Source organism: Nerophis lumbriciformis, linkage group LG19, assembly GCF_033978685.3.
Source record: "Nerophis lumbriciformis linkage group LG19, RoL_Nlum_v2.1, whole genome shotgun sequence".
Lineage (NCBI taxonomy): Eukaryota > Metazoa > Chordata > Actinopteri > Syngnathiformes > Syngnathidae > Nerophis > Nerophis lumbriciformis.
The window spans coordinates 31,737,323-31,759,124 of NC_084566.2; the positions used below are offsets into that span (position 1 = coordinate 31,737,323).

The following is a 21,802-nucleotide window of genomic DNA, read 5'->3' on the forward strand; positions in this document are numbered from 1 at the left end:
CTGTGCTAAATAGGCTGGAGACTTTTTTCCATCAAGTGGCAACTTATCTTGCCGGTGTTTTGGCGAGACATGCTCTCTGTTAGGAAAGTTAAAAAAGTTAAAGTACCAATGATTGTCACACACACACTAGGTGTGGCGAAATTATTCTCTGCATTTGACCCATCACCCTTGATCACCCCTTGGGAGGTGAGGGGAGCAGTGAGCAGCAGCGGTGGCCGCGCTCGGGAATAATTTTTGGTGATTTAACCCCCAATTCCAACCCTTGATGCTGAGTGCCAAGCAGGGAGGTAATGGGTCCCATTTTTATTGTCTTTGGTATGACTCGGCCGGGGTTTGAACTCAGAACCTACCGATCTCATGGCGGACACTCTAACCACTATGCCACTGAGTAGGTTCTGCCCTTGTCCATGAATCCAGTGAAAGTGGGAATTAAATTGCGCTTTGATGGATCATTTCATGAGAGTACAATCGTTACACAAAATAATGCTATATTTTTGTGTTTTTTCATTTATTATACATGTTTCACACCACAAATGTTTAAATGTATGATTGGCTCAAGCAGGGGTAGCAGGGGCGGCATGGCGTGGTGAGTAGAACGGCCGTGCCAGGAACTTGAGGGTTGTGGGTTCGCTCCCTGTCTTTTGCCATCCAAATCACTGCAGTTGTGTCGTTGGGCAGGACACTTCACCCTTTCCCCCAGTGTCACGCACACTGGTGGATGAATGATAGGTGGTGGGGCCGTAGGTGCAAACTGGCAGCAACGCTTAAATGCCTAAATGGGTTATACTTGTATCGCGCTTTTCTACCTTCAAGGTACTCAAAGCGCTTTCACACTATTTCCACATTCAACCATTCACACACACATTCACACACTGATGGCAGGAGCTGCCATGCAAGGCCCTAACCACGACCCATCAGGAGCAAGGGTGAAGTGTCTTGCTCAAGGACACAACGGACGTGACGTGGTTGGTAGAAGGTGGGGATCGAACCAGGAACCCTCAGGTTGCTGGCATGGCCACTCTCCCAACTGTGCCACACCGTCCCCCCGCTTCAGTCAGTCGACCCCAGAGCAGCTGTGGCTACAAATGTAGCTTACCACCACCAGTGTGAATGAATGAATGATGGGTTCTCGCTTCTCTGTGAAGCGCTTTGAGTGTCTAGACAAAAGCGTTACATCAATCTAATCCATTAATATTATTGTCAGGTTCAAACACTGATGACATCTATTAAACAAGACAAGAAGCAAGGAATTAAACAGAGACATAATTAAATGTGGCTCAATTGAAGAGGGACGTCTGGACTGTACTCTTTGTACAGCCTCACCACGCTCCTGACGAAAGATAGTATGCCTCCTCTTTTATTTGGACTTTCCCTGATTACATGGCAACAGCTGTTTCTAAGGAAGGGGGTCGTAAACAGCCATCGCCTTTGGTTACAGAACAGTTCAAAGAAAAGCTTGTAAAACAGTTCAAAGAAGAAGTCCCTGGAGGGGAGTCAGGTCCTGCTTCCTCTTCGCTTTGTAGATCTCGGGTCAAGACAATATCTTTCTTTTGATTAAAATACATCAAAAAAACAGAACACCTTCATGTTGCTTCCCACCCTACACAGTGGAGTTTTACAAGCCTTCTTCTTGGTAGGATCAAAGACAGCTCTTTTCTTCTCGCTGGGAACTCATGGCAACACAAACGTTTTGTGATAACTTAGATACAATTATTCTGACCATTATTATCTAACCCAGTGTATTTCAACCACTGTGCTGCGGCACACTAGCCGTGAGATACAGTCTGGTGTGCCGTGGGTGATAATCTAATTTCACCTATTTGGGTTAAAAATATTTTTAGCAAACCAGTAATTATAGTCTGCAAATGATGTGTTGTTGTTGAGTGTCGGTGCTGTCTAGAGCTCGGCAGAGTAACCGTGTAATACTCTTCCATATCAGTAGGTGGCAGCCGGTAGCTAATTGCTTTGTAGATGTCGGAAACAGCGGGAGGCAGTGTGCAGGTAAAAAAAGTGTCTAATGCTTAAATGAAAAATAAACAAAAGGCGAGTGCCCCGAAGAAAAGGCATTGAAGTTTAGAAAAGGCTATGCAGAACAAAACTAAAACTGAACTGGCTACAAAGTAAACAAAAACAGAATGCTGGACGACAGCAAAGACTTACTGTGGAACAAAGGCGGCGTCCACAATGTACATCCGAACATGAGATGACAATCAACAATGTCCCCACAAAGAAGGATAAAAACAACTGAAATATTCTTAGTTGCTAGAACAAAGTAGATGCGGGGAATATCGTTCAAAGGAAGACATGAAACTGCTACAGGAAAATACCAAAAAAAAGAGAAAAAGCCACCAAAATAGGAGCGCAAGACAAGAACTAAAACACTACACACAGGAAAACAGCAAAAAAGTCCAAATAAGTCACAGGGTGTGATGTGACAGGTGGTGACAGTACACCTACTTTGAGACAAGAGCTATATTGATGCATGCTTGGTTATGGTTTAAAGTCATATCCAACAATTGCGACAACGACTTTTTACTGTCAGTCGAGTTTCATTTTTTAATGATTTTTGCTGGTGGTGTGCCTCCGCATTTTTTCAACGCAAAAAATGTGCCTCGGCTCAAAAAAGGTTGAAAAACACTGACCTAACCACCCATGAAAACATTGCAGTATTTTCTTATGGCGGTGAAAAATGGAGCGAACGGCATCATGTATCAAGAAGAAGCTGACATGTTGATACTAATAATGAACAATTATTTGTCTTTGAATCCATGGATAACGTTTTTGTCTTTTTATTGGTCTACCGTATTTTTTGGACTATAAGTCGCAGTTTTTTTCATAGTTTGGCCAGGCTCCAGTGCGATTTATATGTTTTTTTCCTTTTTTATTATGCATTTTTGGCAGTTGCGACTTTGTTTAAAGAATACCCTTTTTCGACTTATACTCCGAAAAATACGGTATTTCATCACAAATGACATCATGGTTCAGAGGATCTCTCATTAGTTTAAGTCAGGGGTGCTCACACTTTTTCTGCAGGCGAGCTACTTTTCAATTGATCAAGTCGTGGGGATCTACCTCATTCATATATATAATTTATATTTACTTATTTATGAAATATATGTTTTTGTTAACAAGTTAAAGGTGTTTAATGATAATGCAAGCATGTTTAACACATATAGTTAATATTGTTAATACATTAAAGGTGTTTAATGATAATACAAGTAGGTTTAATACATATAGTTAATATTGTTAACAAGTTAAAGGTGTTTAAAGATAATGCAAGCATGTTTAACACATATAGTTAATATTGTTAACAAGTTAAAGGTGGTTAAAAATAATACAAGCATGTTTAACACAAATAGTTAATATTGTTAACAACTTAAAGGTGGTTAAAGATAATACAAGCATGTTTAACACATATAGTTAATATTGTTAACAAGTTAAAGGTGGTTAAAGATAATACAAGCATGTTTAACACATATAGATTCCTTTCTTTCATGAAGACAAGAATATAAGTTGGTGTATTACCTGATTGTGATGACTTGCATTGATTGGAATCAGACAGTGGTGATGATAATGTCCGCATTTTCGAATGGAAGAGAAAAAAAGTCCTCCTTTCTGTCCAATACCACATGAAAGTGGTTGGTTTTTGGCATCTTATTTGTCCAGCTTCCGCACTCCTTTGTATACACTTTACAAGAAATACATTGTCGGCAAACTCCGTAGCTTGCTAGCTTGTGCACGCCAGCTTTCTGAGACTCTTGTTTTGGTAGCGCAGGCAGGATGAAGCAGAGCTTTTATTGTGCAACTGTGCAGTCGGTCTTTGGAGTTTTGACGACAGGTACGGCGCCAGAGTCTGTTGAAATAAAGTGTTTCTCGCCTTCCAGTCGATAATTTTAATGAGCTGGCAGCAGCCAGCGTCATCTCAGAAGACCCTCGGGTGCCGTGAATGTCAATCAAGTGACGAAAGTGACGTCATAGTGAAGATTTATGATCGCTCATTTTTAGGACTATTTTTTTAATGCCTGGCTGGTGATCGACTGACACACCCTCCGAGATCGACCGGTAGATCACGATCGACGTAATGAGCACCCCTGCTTTAAGTCTTTGTGTTTGACAGAAGAGCTCTCTGACAGATATCTTCTCCTCTTTTTGCCAGCTTGTTGAAGACGGACACCCACGTGCCCGACCACCGCTTGGAGGCGGTGTACCAGGCGGACACATTCCTGGACCGGGACTACTGCCTGCCGCAGAGCACCAGCTACAACTACTTGGACCCAAACTACTTCCCGGCCAACAGATGACAGAGCGGCAGGCGCCCGTAGCTCCAGGCTCTCTCCACGTGTCCCACAGGCGACTGTGCATGGCTCCATCGTCCAAGTCCAAGACAAGCGCTTTATCCCGCCGCCAGGCTTCAACGTCAGCAGGCAGGCGGTGAAGGCGGTGCAGGCAGGAAGGCGGTGCAGGCAGGCAGGAAGGCAGCGGCTTCAGTGCTGCTGCTGCTGCTGCTGGTGGTCTATGACGGTCCTCCACCTCCCGCTCCACTTCAGCCAGGTTAATCAACGGATCTGTAATTTGAAAACACTTTTTTTAAAGACAAAAGCTAACTGAAGGCACGCTAACATTCCCGACTCCAGAAGGCTCCTCCCCTCCGTGGTTGTCCGCACTCACCTCCATGTGCGATGATGGCATCGTCAACCGCTTATGAGCTAACTGTGTCACGTCTCACATTTCAGACGCCTGCCTCCTCTTCCTCTCTCCTGTGGTCAAACGTGTCAAATCCATCTCATGGTTTCTTCCTCTCATTCACAACCGAGCGTTTATGGTGGCCAGTAGTCGGCGCTAGTTGTTGTTTGCCAGTTGAGGGGAAAAAACAAGACAGTCTTTGTTTTGATGGTCATTTTATTCATCTATTTAAAACAGATTTGAGGTGGCGCTCCACGGTGGAACACCACTTTTTATTCACACACATAGATTCAGTTTGTGCTTGACTAGACACGTCATCTCTTTGACCCCCTGCTTCAGTATTTGTGTATAAAAGTCTGTTCTTTATGTAAAGACTAAAAGTTCCTGTACAAAAAAATGCTAGAGAAAATAAAAGTATGTGAAAATAGTTTTTCTACACCTTTGTCTACCTTTATTAAATACACCATTTATTTAAATACATGATTTTGCTCTTCATTGTTTTGCATTGTCACATCAACCAAACATTTTCTTAGTTGTCTTTAAAAAAAACTGCTTTATTTAAAGATTAGTTTTGCCTCCAGTGTTTATTACTAAATATTTGAGCTTTATTCCATAAAATATTTTATAATTGTAAGAATACGGCTTTTAAAAATACAAATGTATACTTACATACTTTTTATATGGTCTAAAACAAGGGTCCCCAAACTTTTTGATGCGGGGGCCCCATTAGGTTAAAAAAAAATTGGCTGCGGGCTGGGTTATATGTGTGTGTGTGTATATATATATATATATATATATGTGTATATATATATATATATATATATATATATATATATATATATTATATATATGTGAATTGTCAGAGGCAGATATTTACATATATCCGTATTTAAGTGTTACTTCTTTAATTTCATAAATATATTACAAAACAGCTAGTGTTTTTCTTCCAATTGTGGTCTTTTGGTTGTCTGCAAATACTGTGTGCTAACCTTGGGTATGGAATGTAAGAAAGAGAGATACTCCTTCTTCTTATCTATTCTTCTGTCCAGATGCGGAGGACAATGGGCATGTGTTTGGGCTGGAAAGACAAGACAACGAGGGTGGGAGGGAGAGAGACTTTATAGAAGAGAAGGTTTCCATTTTTTAGATCAGACCATCTTAGCTGCGTGATTGAATGTTCTATGCTGGACTGGTCTCATTTATATTTACAAAGCTTTGCAAATATATTACAAAATACCTATTCTGTCTCTGGTGGTTCTTTTCCTCAGCTTTAAGTGTCGTAAAGAGCTTGGGAGCGACGACCAGAAACTTGAATTCCCTGGGAGGAACAATTGGTGCAAACGCAACAGTGTATATGTATATATATATATATATATATATATATATATATATATATATATATATATATATATGTCTTAATAAGGTTATCCAAAAAATAGTGCTCGATACCGTAGTAGAGCGCAATATATGTATGTGTGGGAAAAAAATCACAAGACTATTTCATCTCTACAGGCCTGTTTCATGAGGGGGGGTACCCTCAATCATCAGGAGATTTTAAAATCTCCTGATGATTGAGGGTACCCCCCCTCATGAAACAGGCCTGTAGAGATGAAATAGTCTTGTGATTTTTTTCCCACACATACATATATATATATATATATATATATATATACCATATTTTTCGGACTATAATTCACAGTATACTCAGGAGCGACTTATGTGTGAAATTATTAACACATTAGCGTAAAATATCAAATAATATTATTTATCTCATTCACGTAAGAGACTAGACGTATAAGATTTCATGGGATTTAGCGATTAGGAGTGACAGATTGTTTGGTAAACGTATAGCATGTTCTATATGTTATAGTTATTTGAATGACTCTTACCATAATATGTTACGTTAACATACCAGTTGGTTATTTATGCCTCATATAACGTACACTTATTCAGCCTGTTGTTCACTATTCTTTATTTATTTTAAATTGCCTTTCAAATGTCTATTCTTGGTGTTGGCTTTTATCAAATACATTTCCCCCAAAAATGCGACTTATACTCCAGTGCGACTTGTATATGTTTTTTTCCTTCTTTATTGTGCATTTTCGGCCTGTGCGACTTATACTCCGGAGCGACTTATACTCCGAAAAATACGGTGTGTGTGTGTATGTATATATATATATATATATATATAATATATATACATTAATTAGGGCAGCACTGTGTCAGAGGGGTTAGTGCGTCTGCCTCACAATACGAAGGTCCTGAGTAGTCATGGGTTCAATCCCGGGCTCGGGATCTTTCTGTGTGGAGTTTGCATGTTCTCCCCATGACTGCGTGGGTTCTCTCCGGGTACTCCGGCTTCCTCCCACCTCCAAAGACATGCACCTGGGGATAAGTTGATTGGCAACACTAAATGGTCCCTAGTGTGTGAATGTGAGTGTGAATGTTGTCTATCTGTGTTGGCCCTGCGATGAGGTGGCGACTTGTCCAGGTTGTACCCCGCCTTCCGCCCGATTGTAGCTGAGATAGGCTCCAGCGCCCCTGCGACCCCGAAGGGAATAAGCGGTAGAAAATGGATGGATGGATGGATATATTAATTATTCAGAGCGTGATGATGTCACGTTATCAATGGGAAAATGCATTTTTTAGACAATATGATTTGCCTAAGTGGCTAGGAGACACTGAGTAACAAGAGGTAGAAAATAGATTAGAAAGATCAGATTTGAAAAAAATAATTTAAAAAAACTATTTTTTTTTTAAACCGCGGGCTGGATTTTGGACGCTGGCGTGCTGTATCCGTTTGGGGACCCCTGGTCTTTAAAAAAACAGTACTTTGTTTAAATAATACCCTTTTTCTCAGTGTGGTTATAGTGCACCTTTTGTAATAAAATACATTAACAAGTGTGGGAATTTTTTTTTTATTTCATAGTTTTGTGCACATTTAGAAAATGTTGATTCTGAATAACCTTTCTAAATTTAATTTTCTGTCCGGAGTATAAAGAGAACGAGTTAAAAAAAAAACCTCATGCAAACTATCGTTATGCTATGCGACCACCAGAGGGCGCCGTCACACCAGTTTTCTCAGCGTCGCGTATAAAGACCACACAACTGTGAGTTCACTTCTTCACAGACCAAACATGAAAACAATAGAAGTCCAGCCATGAAAATGTAGAGTATTTATTGAAATAAATATGAGTTAGCAAGCTTGCATACACACTAATGAGCTGTTTTTTCATCAGCGAGCGCACAAAAGAGGCAATAAAGCTTGATTTGGGAGCCGTGCATGCTTTTTTTTTTACGATACATAACCAGAAGATGTGAGCAGTCTGAGTTGCACTGCAGGAGAACAGCAGGAGGTGTCAGTCACCTTTGACCTCCCCTCGCTCACTCAGCGTGTGGAAGAGAGAGAGAGAGAGAGAGATGGAGGCGACAACCAGGAGAACATCAACTGGAACATGCACAACACTGGATGGATAAAGTGTGCGTGTGTGCTTGTGTGTGTGTGTGTGTGTGTGTGTGTGTGTGTGTGTGTGTGTGTGTGTGTGTGTGTGTGTGTGTGTGTGTGAGAGAGAGTCATTCAGAATGTGTGACAGGAGGTCTCCATCACCTGGCAAATCTGAGCAAACACTTCATCGGGTGATCTCTCAGCATCAACCTGCACAAAGAGAAAATGGTTATTATTATTATTATTACTTCTCTTTATTATCTTCAAGAAAATGCTCACTGTAAAAAAAATGTTTAGATATGTAAAACTGTTATTGTCACTAAATAGCTAGAATATTATGATTGATCATTTTTATTATTATTATTATTACAGTATTATCCCCCAAGAGTCTATTGGGGACTTTTTTTGTCCTACAACTTTAGTTCTACAAACCCCAAAACCAGTGAAGTTGTCACGTTGTGTAAATGGTAAATAAAAACAGAATACAATGATTTACTAATCCTTTTCAACCTATATTCAATTGAATAGACTGCAAAGACAAGATACTTAACATTCGAACTGAGAAACTTTATTTTTTTGCAAATATTAGCTCATTTGGAATTTGATGCCTGCAACATGTTTCAAGAAAGCTGGCACAAGTGGCAAAAAAGACTGAGAAAGTTGAGGCATGCTCATCAAACACTTATTTGGAACATCCTACAGGTGAACAGGCTAATTGAGAACAGGTGGGTGCCATGATTGGGTATAAAAGCAGCTTCCATGAAATGCTCAGTCATTCACAAACAAGGATGGGGCGAGGGTCACCACTTTGTCAACAAATGCGTGAGCAAATTGTCGAACAGTTTAAGAAAAACATTTCTCAACCAGCTATTGCAAGGAATTTAGGGATTTCACCATCTACGGTCCGTAATATCATCAAAAGGTTCAGAGAATCTGGAGAAATCACTGCACGTAAGCAGCTAAGCCCGTGACCTTCGATCCCTCAGGCGGTACTGCATCATTAAGCGACATCAGTGTGTAAAGGATATCACCACATGGGCTCAGGAACACTTCAGAAAACCACTGTCAATAACTACAGTTGGTCGCTATATCTGTAAGTGCAAGTTAAAACTCTACTATGCAAAGCCAAAGCCATTTATCAACAACACCCAGAAACGCCGTCAGCTTCGCTGGGCCCGAGCTCATCTAAGATGGACTGATGCAAAGTGGAAAAGTGTTCTGTGGTCTGACGAGTCCACATTTCAAATTTTTTTTTGGAAACTGTGGACGTCGTGTCCTCCGGACCAAAGAGGAAAAGAACCATCCGGATTGTTGTAGGCGCAAAGTTGAACAGCCAGCATCTGTGATAGTATGGGGGTGTATTAGTGCCCAAGACATGGGTAACTTACACATCTGTGAAGGCGCCATTAATGCTGAAAGGTACATACAGGTTTTGGAGCAACATATGTTGCCATCCAAGCAACGTATTTTTCATGGACGCCCCTGCTTATTTCAGCAAGTCAATGCCAAGCCACATTCTGCATGTGTTACAAAAGTGTGGCTTCGTAATAAAAGAGTGCGGGTACTAGACTGGCCTGGTTGCAGTCCAGACCTGTCTCCCATTGAAAATGTGTGGCGCATTATGAAGCCTAAAATACCACAACGGAGACCCCCGGACTGTTGAACAACTTAAGCTGTACATCAAGCAAGAATGGGAAATAATTCCACCTGAGAAGCTTAAAAAAATGTGTCTCCTCAGTTCCCAAACGTTTACTGAGTGTTGTTAAAAGGAAAGGCCATGTAACACAGTGGTAAAAATGCTCCTGTGCCAACTTTTTTTATGCAATGTGTTGCTGCCATTAAATTCTAAGTTAATGATTATTTGAAAAAAAAAAAAATTGTTTCTCAGTTTGAACATTAAATATCTTGTCTTTGCAGTCTATTCAATTGAATATAAGTTGAAAAGGATTTGCAAATCATTGTATTCTGTTTTTATTTACCATTTACACAACGTGACAACTTCACTGGTTTTGGGTTTTGTATTCCTCCCAATGGACTAATTATTTCCTGTAAGAGGGTTTTTTTGTTCAATTTAAATACTTGTATTTTAAATTCTTACTTACATCAACGATACTTTGGCAGTGTATAAAACCATTTTTGGAATTTTTTTTTTTTGCTTAATCAACTTCAGTCCTGAATGAAACTAGCAAACATGTCATGTTTTTATTTTTATTTTAACCTTTTGAATTGCTGCTAACCTAATTATGTCATTTTTTTCAGACATTTGCAAAAAATAGCTTTCATTCATTGAGTAAATATTAAAGGGGAAAAAAAATCATCCCTGAATATTCATAAGTTGAGTAATAAAACAAAATTTGATGCATTGTTTGGTTTTTTGGGTAAGGGTTAATGAGGGTAACTAATTTTATGCAAATTTGGAAAAAAAACAACCTGACATAATTAGATCAAATGGGAATTTAAAAGGTAAAAAAAGTTGTGTTTTGCTATTTTATTTAGGTCTGAAGTTGATTTGAGCAATTTGGGCTAAACAAGTAGAAAAAAATATGAAAATCCAAACATTTATTATACACTTAACTTCTGGAGGACTTTTTTGTCCTTGCGCTGCTCAGCTTCTATTAAATTATGCATGCTTCAGAGGGTTAATACAAAGCACCGTTTCTTAGTAGGATTTTTATTTAATTTTTTTTTTATTCGAAAATATTTATTAGATATTCCAGAATTTAAAAAAAATAAAATAAAAAAAATTATAAATATATGTTATTATAAGGAGTAAAATGTCTTGTAATTTTAATTAAATTTACTTAGAATTTGTTTTGGATGATTTAAAATAGTATCCTTTTTTTAGATTTAGATATCATTTCTATTATGATTATACTTATAATAATTATTGTTGATTAAGCACTCAAAGTTTGATATAACGCAGACGTTGAGGTCCATAAAATAGCGATCGCGTTATATAGTAATCTTTCATTTTTACCTTTTTATTTTTGAAAAAGTTACGCGCATAAAGTTAAGTTCAAGTTAAAGTTAAGTTCAAGTTAAGTTAAATTCAAGGTGCAATTCAAGTTAAAGTACCAATGATTGTCATACACACACTAGTTATGGTGAAATGTGTCCTCGGCATTTGACCCATCCCCTTGTTCCACCCCCTGGGAGGTGAGGGGAGCAGTGAGCAGCAGCGGTGGCCACGCCCAGGAATCATTTTTGGCGATTCAACCCCTAATTCCAACCCTTGATGCTGAGTGCTAAGCAGGGAGGTAATGGCTCCCATTTTTATAGTCTTTGGTAAGACTCGGCCGGGGTTTGAACTCACAACCTACCAGTCACTCGAACCATAACTGGGCTGCCTAAACCTGCTTGACGTGACGTCAATGGTGGACATCACTATGTACATATTTTGTTATTTTTATTTATCGCATTTTTTGGACTATAAGTCGCTCCGGAGTATAAATCGCACCGGCCGAAAATGCATAATAAAGAAGGGAAAAAACTTATATAAGTCGCACTGGAGTATAAGTCGCATTTTTTGGGGGAAATTTATTTGATAAAAGCCAACACCAAGAATAGACATTTGAAAGGTAATTTAAAATAAATAAAGAATAGTGAACAACTGCGACTTATAGTCCGAAAAATACGGTAGTTAAAATGTTTTCTATAGTTCCGTATATTTGGAGACGTTCAGAAATGTAAATACAGGATAGTTTGGTGAGAAATATAAAACGTCACGTGATATGGAACCGCACTATATCAAACTTTGAGTTCAATAAAGATTATTTTGAAGATGAGTATGATGAAGACTGACCGTGTGCAGCAGGTGGTTGCGGTCGTAGCGATCCAACACGGGTTGGGCATCACCCCAGAAGCTGTCCTCCCTCCCGTAAGGGGCGCCGTCTCGCTCCGGTGCTGATATTTGACGACTCTGCAGACGAGCGGACAGGATGTGGGCGGAGCAGCTGAGCAGGAAGACAGCGGCGGGCTCGCCCATCTAACACACACACAGGAAGTGATGCTTACTTCCTGTTTGGATCACTTTGATAACGAGCGGCGGCGACTGCCTCACCTTGGCCTCGTACTGCTGAGCCTGCTGCACGTCCGCAGGGAAGCCGCTGACCACCACGCCCCTGCCCTGACGCGATAGCGCCGCCACCGCCTCGCACAGCACATCCATCATGGCCGCCTGAAGCCAGCGACACACGTGCACATTTCTTTATGTTTGCATTTACAACATTAATAATATATACGTACTAAGCAAATACAAAAAAGCTTGTTGTGGAAAATGAGTTTGAATTTCACAAGAAAAATGTCACAATTTCACAAGAAAAAGGTCACAATTTCACAAGAAAAAGGTCACAATTTCATAAGGAAAAGGTCACAATTTCACAAGAAAAAGGTCACAATTTCACAAGGAAAAGGTCACAATTTCACAAGAAAAAGGTCACAATTTCACAAGGTAAAGGTCACAATTTCACAAGAAAAAGGTCACAATTTCACAAGGAAAACTTAGAATTTTGGCAGTATTATAATAAAAGTCGTTATTTTACTCAACGCAAGTCAAAATTTCACAAGAAAAACTGAACATGTGTGCAATATTATGATAAAAGTTGGAATTTTACTCAATAGCAGTCGCCATTTTACAGGAAAAGCTTAACATTTGAGCAATTTTTTGAATATATTCGTAATTTTACTCGACAAAAGTCATAATTTCATAAGAAAACTATAAAATGTTGGCAATATTTTAATAATAATAATCGGAATTTCACTTGGCAAAATTATGACAAAAGTCATAGCTGCCGTCTTGTTTTATCATATATTGCTGCCTTTCCACCTGTCAATGTTTACTTTTGTACGCACATTGAATCAACCAAAAATCCTGACTTTGGAGCAATGTTCACGGACTCTAGTATTTGGCTCTCTATTAGATGCAATGGTTTTCCGTATTGGGACCATGATTTGGGTCCTAACTTGTTCACCGGTCCTCATATGGAAGGTATTTTTCCTTGTTGATGTCTCAATAAGGGTAGAAATACACACACACACACACACACACACACACACACACACACACACACACACACACACACACACACACACACACACACACACACACACACACACACACCCACAGATTCTTGTATTTATTACCTTCTTGAGACCTCTGCAAAATGCCTCCCACTTTAAGACCACCCTTTCTAGATATATAAAGATGTGTATTTACAACATTAATAATATATACATACTATGCAAATATGAAAAAGCTTGTTGTGAAAAATGAGTTGGAATTTCACAAGAAAAAGGCCACAATTTTTTAAGAAAAAGGTTACAATTTCACAAGAAAAACTTAGAATTTTGGCAGTATTATAATAAAAGTTGTCATTTTACTACAACACAAGTCAAAATTTTACAAGAAAAATTTTAACATTTGTGCAAAATTAAGATACAAGTTGGAATTTTACTCAGTAACAGTCGCAGTTCTACAAGAAAAGCTTAAAATTTGGGTAAATCTATGAAAAGAGTCGTAATTTTACTCGGCTAAAGTCACAATTTTATAAGAACACTTTAAAATGTTGGCAATGTTATAATAATAATCGGAATTTTACTTGGCAAAATTATGACAAAAGTCATCATTTTAATTTAAAAAATTCACCATTTTACTTTTGTACAAGAACGTCAAAATAATTGTCAATAATGTGATAAAAGTCAGAATTTTACATGACAAATGTCACCATTTTGCATTAAAAAGTCATTTTACATGAAAAAGTAATAATTTTAAGAGAAAATATCGCAATATTATAAAAACAGAAATAATATTAAAATTTGTTCCCAATTTTTTAAGAAAATGGTTGACACATTGTGAGAAAAAGACTGCTTTTAGTTAATTTATTTAAAAAAAATGTTTTTGTTTGCAATTGGTTTTTAATCTTTATTATTTATTTCAAGTTATATATATATATATATATATATATATATATATATATATATATATATATATATATATATATATATATATATATATATATATATATATATATTTTTTTTTTAAATTAATTTTAAATTTCATTTCAATTTCTTACAAACACTTATTTCATATGTTGACCAGAGGGGGAGCACTTCAAATTTTTACACACACTTGTTATTTCATATGTTGACCAGAGGGGGAGCACTTCAAATTTTTACACACACTTGTTATTTCATATGTTGACCGGAGGTGGATTACTTTTAAAACCGACACACACGTCAATTTGAAAAATCCCTCCTTTTTGGCACCGCCTTAATTTTGATAGATTTCACCACCAGGGGTGCAAATGAGACATTCTCTATTAGATGCGACGGTTTTCCGTACTGGGACCATGATTTATGTCATCACTTGTTCCCACCTCCTCATATGGAAGCTACTTTTCTTTGTTGATGTCTCAAGAAGGGTAGAAATACAAGCACACACACACACACACACACACACACACACACACACACACACACACACACACACACACACACACACACACACACACACACACACACACACACACCATATGGTGGGGCGGTTATCAAACCCCTTAGGAGACATTGACTGGAAATTTCTCACACTCGCTCCACAAAACACCTGTTGTAAATTTAGGGGCTTAGCCGAATCACTACTCATGGGCACTGACGAGCACCCGTGTGGAAAATCTGTAAAAAAAAACAAAACAAGCAAAAGGGGCGGGATTTAGCAACCAACTGTCCATAGATCATAAAGTGTGTGTCGAAAGATGACACAACTTTGTATTCTAGCATGTCTTCCAAAGCATTTTGAGCTTCCATTCAGTTTTTTGCAGGTTTAAAAAAAAGTTCAGTTTAGTTCTGAGGAGTCTTCTGGTCTAACGAGGCCCGATCAGCAGACTCGCTGGCGAAGAAGGCGACGTCGCCCAACTGCACGCGCGTTAGACGTGACAAAAAACAGCATAGATATGTTGCTAGGCAACCACACCGCAGCGTCGTGATCGCTGCATCCTTACTGACGCTGGCGGTCCCACGCGTCCTTCCACAAGTCTCCTGATGTTCAAACCACAATTAGTGGACGTAAACAAGAAGGTAAAAGCGCCCGTGATGATCAAGTCAGGAGTCTCGTGGGCTGTGAGGGGAATAATAATACACAAATAATATTGTGCTGTAATAGCTTAGAGCAGTGGTCCCCAACCACCGGGCCGTGGATCGATTGGTACCGGGCCGCACAAGAAAAAAAAAAAAAAAAATTAAATTAAAAAAAAAAAAATAAAATAAAATTATTAAATCAACATAAAAAACACAAGATACACTTACAATTAGTGCACCAACCCAAAAAACCTCCCTCCCCCATTTACACTCATTCACACAAAAGGGTTGTTTCTTTCTGTTATTAATATTCTGGTTCCTACATTATATATCAATATATATCAATACAGTCTGCAGGGATACAGTCCGTAAGCACGCATGATTGTATTTTTTTATGACAAAATAAATAAATAAAAAAATAAAAATAAATAATGATACCCTGTGCGTGACTTAGTTTACCGTGGGGAGACCACATGATCCTTGACAGAAATCGGGCCAGGGTCCAGTGGCATGGAGTCCAAGACGACTGGGGACCCTTTTCTGTTGCAGCCTTCTTCCGCCATCGCAGCCGTTGTGGTAGTATCTCAAATCTACCGTCTTACGTAGAGATGTCCGATAACAAAACGATACCGATAATTTCCGATATTACATTTTAATGTAATATCGGAAATTATCGGTATCGTTTTGCTGTATTGTAATCCACAGGAAGATTTTGTCTTGACCCGAGATCTACAAAGCGGAGAGGAAGCAAGACCTGACGCAAGCTCCAGGCATCTTTTCTTTGAACTGTGTGACCGAGGGCAACGGCTGTTTACGACCCCCCTCTCCCCTTAGAAACAGCTGTTGCCATGTAATCAGGGAAAAACGATACCGATAATTTCCGATATTACATTTTAATGTAATATCGGAAATTATAGGTATCGTTTTTTTTAATTATTGGTATCGTTTTTTTTTTTTTTTTCTTTAATTAAATCAACATAAAAAACACAAGATACACTTACAATTAGTGCACCAACCCAAACAACCTCCCTCCCCCATTTACACTCATTCACACAAAAGGGTTGTTTCTTTCTGTTATTAATATTCTGGTTCCTACATTATACAAACCCCGTTTCCATATGAGTTGGGAAATTGTGTTAGATGTAAATATAAACAGAATACAATGATTTGCAAATAAATTTCAACCCATATTCAGTTGAATATGCTACAAAGACAACATATTTGATGTTCAAACTGATAAACATTTTTTTTTTTGCAAGTAATCATTAACTTTAGAATTTGATACCAGCAACACGTGACAAAGAAGTTCATTTATAAAGGTGGCAATAAATACTGATAAAGTTGAGGAATGCTCATCAACACTTATTTGGAACATCCCACAACATAAAGCTTAAATAGGACACGCTGATTGGACCGCCTGCCAATCAACGGCAGGTGAGTGATCAAACAGTGCTCGGGGACAAACAGGAAATGGAACAAAATAAGAGCCCTGATGGGAAGTAAATACAAAAACAAGGAAACAAACAGAACTGAAGTGACAGATGGCCACAAATAGTAAATGTTACTATTAATAGTTATAGAGACAGTACATTCATTTGACAATGTGTATGTTGGTCTACTTTGAAGTCTGCGCGGTATGAAAGGAGTTAAACATCAATACAGGATTTGTTTTCCAATTTTTGAGGCAATCGTGTCCTTTTTGAAGCAAGGAACTCTTTGATAACAAATTCCTAAAAACATCCATCCATCCATTTTCTACCGCTTGTCCCTTTTGGGGTGGCGGAGGGGTGCTGGAGCCTATCTCAGCTGCATTCGGGTGGAAGGCGGGGTACACCCTGGACAAGTCGCCACCTCATCGCAATAATTGTCAGAATAATTGTATCTAAGTTATCACAAAACTTAGCGTTGCCATGAGTTCCCGACGAGAGGACAAAAGCTGTCTTTGATCCTACCAAGCAAAAGGCTGGTAAAACTCCACTGTGCAGGATGGGAAGCGGCATGAAGGTATTGGTTTCTTTGATGTATTGTAATCCACAGGAAGATTTTGTCTTGACCCGAGATCTACAAAGCGGAGAGGAAGCAGGACCTGACGCAAGCTCTAGGCATCTTTTCTTTGAACTGTTTTGTGACCGAGGGCAACGGCTGTTTACGACCCCATCTCCCCTTAGAAACAGCAGTTGCCATGTAATCAGGGAAAGCCCAAATGAAAGAGGAGGCGTGCAATATTTTGTCAGAGCGCGGTGGAAGACTGTACAAAGAGTACAGCCCAGACATTTCTCCTCATTGAGCCAAATTTAATTCTGTCTCTGTTTAATTCCTTGCTTCTTGTCTTGTTTAATAGATGTCATCAGTGTTTGAACCTGACATCTTCTTGGTCCTTCGAGCCAGATTCCTAATGTTATTAAAACATTTTGCCTTAAAACATCGCAACTTTTGTCGCCACTTTCTTAAAAAGCTGTCGCACATTCAGTCATTTTAGGCCGCGACAATCACAAAAAAAAAGCCAGCGAAATCCTGACGTGGTTGATGTGACTTTCATAGTAGCTTCACTGTGACTGGATGACGAAATAAACAAAGCCCGGCAGGCACCAGACAATAAATCAACATTGAGAAATTGTTGGATTAGGTCCTGACATTGAGCAACTCAAACCTAACGTTGCAAAAAAACGTGCTTTTTGTTGACGTTTCATCAATATTGGGTCATTTCCCCAAACATTGTTCTACGACACAAACACAACGTTGAAACAACGTGCTTTTTGACAACGTTTATCCAATGTCAGGTTGTGACGTTGATTTGACCTTTTGGTCATTTCCCAACCAACAACGTGGATCCAACGTTAGACACCAACGTTGTCTCAATTTACAAATATAACTATTTATTTTTGATAACTATTGAGGATTCCAGGTTCGATCCCCGCTTCCGCCATCCTAGTCACTGCCGTTGTGTTCTTGGGCAAGACACTTTAACCTTTGAGTCACTAGAGAAAATCGCTATATAAATATAATTCACTTCACTATTTTGCAACATTGTTTCAACATCAGTTTTAAAGGACATGTATGTACAGTCAACGTTGTATCAATGTCTTGTGCCTGCTGGGTAATAATGATATAAATAAAAAATAATAATATAATCCCGAAAGAAGCCACTTTAAGTTTATTTTTAATGAAGTACTTTGATGTGAATTCTTGTGTTTAAAAAAAAGGAAAGCAAATGAGTTTTTAAGTTAAAATATAAAATATGAGCACAAAAGAGCATACAAGTAATAAATCCTATCATGGACTCTAAAGGAGTGTTGCAGAAAAAGCATCAAAATGGCTTCGATTCCCTTCCACTTGTAGTCGCACTGACCTCTGGCAGAGACTCTCCTCTCTGCAGGGCGTCCCGCAGGTGGCGCCCCCTGTCTGTGGGAGCCTGCATCTCGTTACACAGCAGGTCAGCCAGGGCGAGGCTGCGCATGCCCAGCTTGTCCTCCATGCGCTCGCACTGGACCGTCTTCCCTGAGCCTGGAGCTCCTAAAGGAGGACACACACACACACACACACACACACACACACACACACACACACACACACACACACACACACACACACACACACACACATTAATGATTGTTTTATCTTTCATTCTAATGAATCACCTGAGACAGATATTTCCGTCTGCATTGGACGTGTTGCCATGACGACCTGCTGGCAAAAGTAACTAAAATGTGGGAAGAACCGACACCAGAATCTCTTCAGAGGTCGAAGATGGAAGCTCGCCGTCATGATGGTAACCACTGCTGTTTGAAACCAGCTCGACTAATGAGATACGCTCCGCCATTGCTTTGACATGTACGTGTCTTTGACATGTACGTGTGTGTGTGTGTGTGTGTGTGTGTGTGTGTGTGTGTGTGTGTGTGTGTGTGTGTGTGTGTGTGTGTGTGTGTGTGTATTGAGCGTGCAATACGCATACGTACCCATCAAAAAGATGACCTTAGGCTTCTTTGGCGGCTCTGTGCTGAAAGCTGTCACAGAAAATGAAAGCAAGTTTTTACTTTAGCACAACACACACACACACACACACACACACGAAACATTCGTAAATGCTGTCATTATTTTATATTGTTACTATTTAAAATAATATATGTATATATATATATATATATATATATATATATATATATATATATATATATATATATATATATATATATAAAATGTAATATATTATGAAATATATATATCTGAATTATTATTCATTATTGCTATTTATTAGAAAATCTATATATTAAAATATCAATTATTACTATTTAATTTATTATTATATATATTAATTATTATTAATTATTACTATTTATTGTATTATGAAATATATATTTTAATGATTTTTTATGTATGTTGTACTTGTATAAAATAATAAACAAACAAACAAAATAAACTTAAACCATAAACTATAATTAATACAATTTTTAACTACATTTTTTAGATTTTTATTCATTAATGAATGATGAACAATGTGGATTTATTATTAGTTATATGTTGATGTAATTATATATTATATGGTGTACCCTGCCTTCCGCCCGATTGTAGCTGAGATAGGCTCCAGCGCCCCCCGCGACCCCGAAGGGAATAAGCGGAAGAAAATGGATGGATGGATGTATCCTGTAATGATGTACTGGGTATTGTTGTATATCAGGTGATTATGTATTGTATTATTGATCAAGAGTCAGATCAATATAGCAGACACACAAACATTTTTATTTTTGAATTTTCTTCTAATGATAATATTGTTTCTTTTATTTATTTATTTTACAAATGCCGATATTATATTAAAGATGTTTTTTTTTCTTTTTTGAATTGTGTATATGAAGAGTATTTTTGGTTTGACAAACAGCTCCTAGGTTAGGGTCCAGATAGGGCGAGCGGGGACGGCAATAATTGACCTGTACGTTGGAGTTCAACCCGGTAGACGAGAGGGTAGTCTCCCTCCATTTGAGTGGTGGGAAGGGTCCTGATTATTTGTGCTTACGTGCCAAATAGTCGTTTAGAGTACCTGCCTTGTTTGGATTCCTCATAGGGACTCCACAGGCAGCTGAGAGGTATCAACAGGCTAAGCGGAGTGCAGCTTTGGCGGTCGCCGAAGCAAAAAGTTGGACATGGGAGGAGTTTGGAGAAGTAACGGAGAATGACTTCTGGACAGCTTTGAAGAGATTCTGGACCACCAAGCGGTGCACTGTCAACATCGTGAATGTTGGGGATAATGTGAATCGGTGGAAGAAATACTTCGAAGACCTTCTCAATCCCACCTACACGTCTTCCAATGAGGAAGCAGTGCCTAGTGAGGACTGTGGTGGAGTCTCCTATCTGGCGCTTAGGTTGCCGAGATAGTTAAGAAACTCCTCGGTGGCCGGACCACAGGGGTGGACGAGAGCCACTTGGATTTCCTTAATGCTCTGGATGCTGTGGAGCTGTTGTGGTTGACAAGACTCTGCAGAGTTGCATGGACATCGGGGGAGGTGCCTCTGGATTGGCAGACTGGGGTTGTGGTTCCTCTCTTTAAAAAGGGGAACCGGAGGGTGTGTTCCAACTATTGTGAGATCACACTCCTCAGCCTTGCCGGTAAGGTCTATTCAGGTGTACTGGAGAGGAGGCTTGTATGATCAGTGTCTGCACTTGGTCCGCATTGCTGGCAGTAAGTCGGACCCGTTTCCAGTGAGGTTTGGACTGCGCTGGGGCTTTTATGGACAGAATTTCTAGGCGCAGGCAGGGTCAGAATCAGGATACCGGTACCTTTTATTGTCATTGTATGGAAACAACGAAATTGGACAGCAATCCAGCTCAGTGCTTTTAAAAACAAACCTACATAAAATAGTCTTAAGACAACAACAATAATAAAACAATTTAAAATGTAAAAACATAATAAAATGTTAAAAACATATTGCACAGCAGATATCTATCAGAGGTAAGCAAGTAATAAAGTAGCGAGTGTTCAGGTAAGTGCGGAGTTTAGGGCAATAACAGCTCTAGGATAGAAACTGTTTTTCAGTCTATTTGTCTTTGCTTTGATGGTCTTATAGCGCCTCCCTGAGGGCAAGAGTTCAAGCCAGTGGTGTCCTGGGTGGGATGAGTCCCTGAGGATGCTGTGTGCTCTCCTGTTGCAGTGTCTCTTATACAGGTCCTCTAGAGATGCAAGAGGACATGCAGTGATCCTCTGGGCCGCGGTGTTGAGGGGATCCGCATTGGTGGCTTTTTCCAGATAGTGTGGTCCCGCTGGCTTTATCTGACCGTGATTTTTATGTAACGCCGTGGTACATACTTGCCAACCTTGAGACCTCCGATTTCGGGAGGTGGGGGGTGGGGGCAGGTGGCGTGGTTGGGGGAGGGGGCGTGGTTAAGAGGGGAGGAGTATATTTACAGCTAGAATTCACCAAGTCAAGTATTTCATATATATATATATATATATATATATATATATATATATATATATATATAAAAGAAATACTTGACTTTCAGTGAATTCTAGCCAATTATTTATATATATATATATATATATATATATATATATATATATATATATATATATATATATATATATATATATATATATATATATATATGTATATG

General features: G+C 38.9%; 2 protein-coding genes across 6 annotated transcripts in view; one reads left to right on the forward strand and one right to left on the reverse strand.

Annotated features, from left to right (window-relative positions):
- The window catches only part of zzz3 (zinc finger, ZZ-type containing 3), a 49,631-nt gene extending 44,152 nt beyond the window's left edge, over window positions 1–5,479 (forward strand). For all 5 annotated transcript variants that reach the window (XM_061978925.2, XM_072915238.1, XM_072915239.1 and 2 more), the window contains one exon: window positions 4,157–5,479. In XM_061978925.2, the coding sequence (XP_061834909.1) occupies window positions 4,157–4,301 (145 nt within the window). In that variant the 3' untranslated portion in view covers window positions 4,302–5,479. The remainder of the gene's footprint in view (window positions 1–4,156) is intronic.
- A 2,688-nt stretch (window positions 5,480–8,167) lies between these two features.
- The window catches only part of ak5 (adenylate kinase 5), a 102,502-nt gene continuing 88,867 nt past the window's right edge, over window positions 8,168–21,802 (reverse strand). Inside the window, exons 10-14 of the mRNA XM_061978921.2 lie at window positions 19,156–19,203; window positions 18,549–18,712; window positions 12,189–12,305; window positions 11,931–12,113; window positions 8,168–8,338 (exon numbers count right to left, since the gene is read on the reverse strand). Of these exons, the coding sequence (XP_061834905.1) occupies window positions 8,261–8,338; window positions 11,931–12,113; window positions 12,189–12,305; window positions 18,549–18,712; window positions 19,156–19,203 (590 nt within the window). The 3' untranslated portion in view covers window positions 8,168–8,260. The remainder of the gene's footprint in view (window positions 8,339–11,930; window positions 12,114–12,188; window positions 12,306–18,548; window positions 18,713–19,155; window positions 19,204–21,802) is intronic.